The sequence below is a fragment of the Solanum pennellii genome, chromosome 10 (genome assembly GCF_001406875.1).
Source record: "Solanum pennellii chromosome 10, SPENNV200".
Lineage (NCBI taxonomy): Eukaryota > Viridiplantae > Streptophyta > Magnoliopsida > Solanales > Solanaceae > Solanum > Solanum pennellii.
In genome coordinates this window covers 11664780-11667885 of record NC_028646.1, presented here as the reverse complement: position 1 = coordinate 11667885, position 3106 = coordinate 11664780, and the positions used below count along the sequence as shown (strand labels likewise).

General features: G+C 31.4%; 1 protein-coding gene across 1 annotated transcript; it reads left to right on the top strand.

Annotated features, from left to right (window-relative positions):
• The first annotated feature begins 562 nt into the window (after positions 1-562).
• On the top strand, positions 563-1183 carry LOC107001072 (agamous-like MADS-box protein AGL80). The gene has a single exon (XM_015199259.1). It carries the CDS (start codon positions 563-565, stop codon positions 1181-1183), a length of 621 nt encoding a protein of 206 aa, XP_015054745.1.
• Positions 1184-3106: the final 1923 nt, after the last annotated feature.

Below are 3106 nucleotides of genomic sequence, written 5' to 3'. Positions count from 1 at the left end.
TATTTGAAAGTAGTTTAAAATTTATACTAAATATAATTTCTTCCAAAATTGGATAAAATAGTAATGGAATTCTATAAGAAACCTATTTTCTATAAACTTATGACCATTTATTGTGGATACTACTTATTCAAACTTCAACAACACTAATTTTTTTCCTTATATGAAAAGATCGACTAAAAATATTTGGCTAGTATTAGAGTAGATCAAAAACCAACATCAAGTTCAAGATAGTATACTCTCATTTAAATTTATTCCAAAACAATTACTGTTTATATTAAGAAATTCTGTAATTAAAACTACCCAAATATTACAGAATTCAAAATTTTAATTACATATACAAGGGTCAATATTAGGCAAAGACAACTATAAATACAAGAACAACAACAAAGACATTATTTAACAAACACATATATCCTCATTTACCTCTTCTTTAGCCATGCCTAGAAAAAAAGTAATATTAGCTTTGATTGAAAATGAAACGGAAAGAAAACTCTCATACAAGAAAAGACTCAGAGGGTTGTTGAAAAAGGCAGAAGAACTCAACACTCTTTGTGACATTGAAATGGCTCTCATCGTATACAGTCCTTATAGTGATGAACCTAAGGTGTTTCCCAATCATGTTGCAGCAATCAACACTTTTCAAAAGTTTAAAGAATTGGAAGCAATGGAGAGATCAAAAAATATGGTCACAAAGGAAGAATTCACCAAGAAAAGAATCAAGAAGTTGCAAAAAAAATTACTAAAGATAAGAAAGGAAAATAGGATCAAGGAAATTACAAATGAGATGCATGAAGTTTTGAATGGAAAAATTATTTCCATTGACATGAATCTTTTCTATCTCAACGATCTAAGTTACGTTATTAAGAAGAACCTTCTATTAATACGTAAAACAATGAAAAAGAATGATGGTGACGAGGGGTCTACATCAAATGTCCCTCAATCAACTCCTTCAATAACAATGACATCTATGATGTCTTCCCCAAATATAGATCCTCCATTTACTGCTATGACACCACAAATGGATCCTGTAGCTGAGATCCCCTCAATGGGTGCATCAATTCAAATGAATAACTACCAGAACTCTACTGACATTCCACAAAGTCCATCATCTACTGATTTACTCAACTTGAATGATGATGATTTTATCACTTTGTTGGATGACCTTTTCACCAAACAATGCTAATGATCAAGATTCAAATCCCTCCACTAACAAATAAAGTCTTTGGACTAGTATATCTCTTCTTTTTAGTATTGTTTAATGTGTTCATGTTGTCCCCTACAAAATTTGTGTCTTTTAGTTTTTGTATGTTGAAGTGTGTCATAGGATTCTCTACATCATTTTTATTTTATAATTCTAATAAGAGTCGTATGTATGTCGTGTTTGATGAATTATTTTTGAAATTTTTTTATTTCAGCCACATATTATATTTCTGAAAATTTACATATTAACTAGATTGTGATTTATTTAATTATTCCTTTTTTTTATTGCTGTTGTTACAAACTGTTTTTTGTTTGCAGGATTTTCCAAGAAAACCTTTTGCACTTTAAAAGTTAAATAAATTGATTTATGTATTGAATAAATTTTCACTCTAAGCTTTTCAAGATTAATAAACCATACATCTAAAATTGAGTATGAATTTTAACATTAAAGAAAATTATCAAGAAGTCCTACAAAATAAATATTTTGAAATAATAAGGTGAAGTAAAAGATACGTTATTATTATTTTATTTAGTAAGTTAAAAAATTCCATATCTTCTTGGTTAATTTATTGGTTATAATTATTTTTTGTAATCCAACAATTTTATATAGTATCACCACATATGTTCGTTGGTTAAAGTTTTCTCATTTTGTTGTTGTCCCTTTGCTATGTCAAGAAGTTTTTTCCACACGTAACTCTATTGGAAATAATTAACGTATTCAAAAATAATTATTTTTACTAAAGATTTGAAACATATAAATAGTCAAAAAGGACTAAGGGTCTTGTAACAGGTTGGTGCATATCAAATACTAGTTTTTGGAGATGTTCCGTTTCACATTGTACCCTAATAATTCACAAAATTTCTGCATGCAAAAGTGTCAAGACCTAGGGGTACGCCCTAGATGTAAGATGACACATTGAACCCTAAAGAATTCCATACAATACATTTAACTCTCATTACATGAGAAATAGAACAATGAGAGTGAAGCAAGATTTCAAAGTCCAAACATTTTATTAATGAAATATAGAATTCTAGAGATCTTGTTTCATAATAACTATCTAATCTAATAGAATAATATTTATCCTAGACCATACGTCATGTCCCAAAGAAAAATACATGAAAGAAACTTAATACAATGAAACTTTGTCCTCGGACAATTAGAACTCCGCAAAGCTTAGAAATCCAAAAAATTAAATAATTATCTACGAAACTGATGACAATGAATTAAAACAAGAAAATATTAATTAACCCTTAACTTATAGTACACTACCATATGACCATGTGAGGTTTCCACAATCGTAGTGCCCACCACGAGCCGAGGTTATCCCTTTGGTTCTTGGACGAGTGGCTACGGTTCAAACCCTTTCTCCCCTTACGACTAACTTAGGATCATGACCCTTCCCATGGTCGTGGTAGCCTTCACGACCCGTCTATAGGAAGTTTCCTTAATCGGAGAAGAGTATCCTAGATACTGCCTAGGCCTCCACGAACCCCTCCATGAATCATGATCCTCACCACGAATCTTTATGGTGGTCGTGTGAGGTGAGCTAGTGCTTAGTGAAGTCTTACAAAAAATATTCCTCCATTTTTGGCTGTTGCCCTCTCAATTAGACCTTAGTTTAGCGTTCTAGATTCTTAGGTGTTTCATTATCTCCCTCTTGGGAAAATGTGTTCTCGCATAAGATTCTAGACCTTTCTAATGGAAAAACCTCAAGATAGCAACCATTCATGCATGCAACATATAAAAATTCACACAAACGAGGCGGAAACATTAACTCCAAGCGAAACATACTCAATGTGCCATTATGAATGTAGGAGCAACACCTAACAAACAAAAATGTATGAAATTTAAAAATTACTCATCTTCAAGGAGGGGCTTCCTTCTCCAAGCTAAAAGTATTCTAAA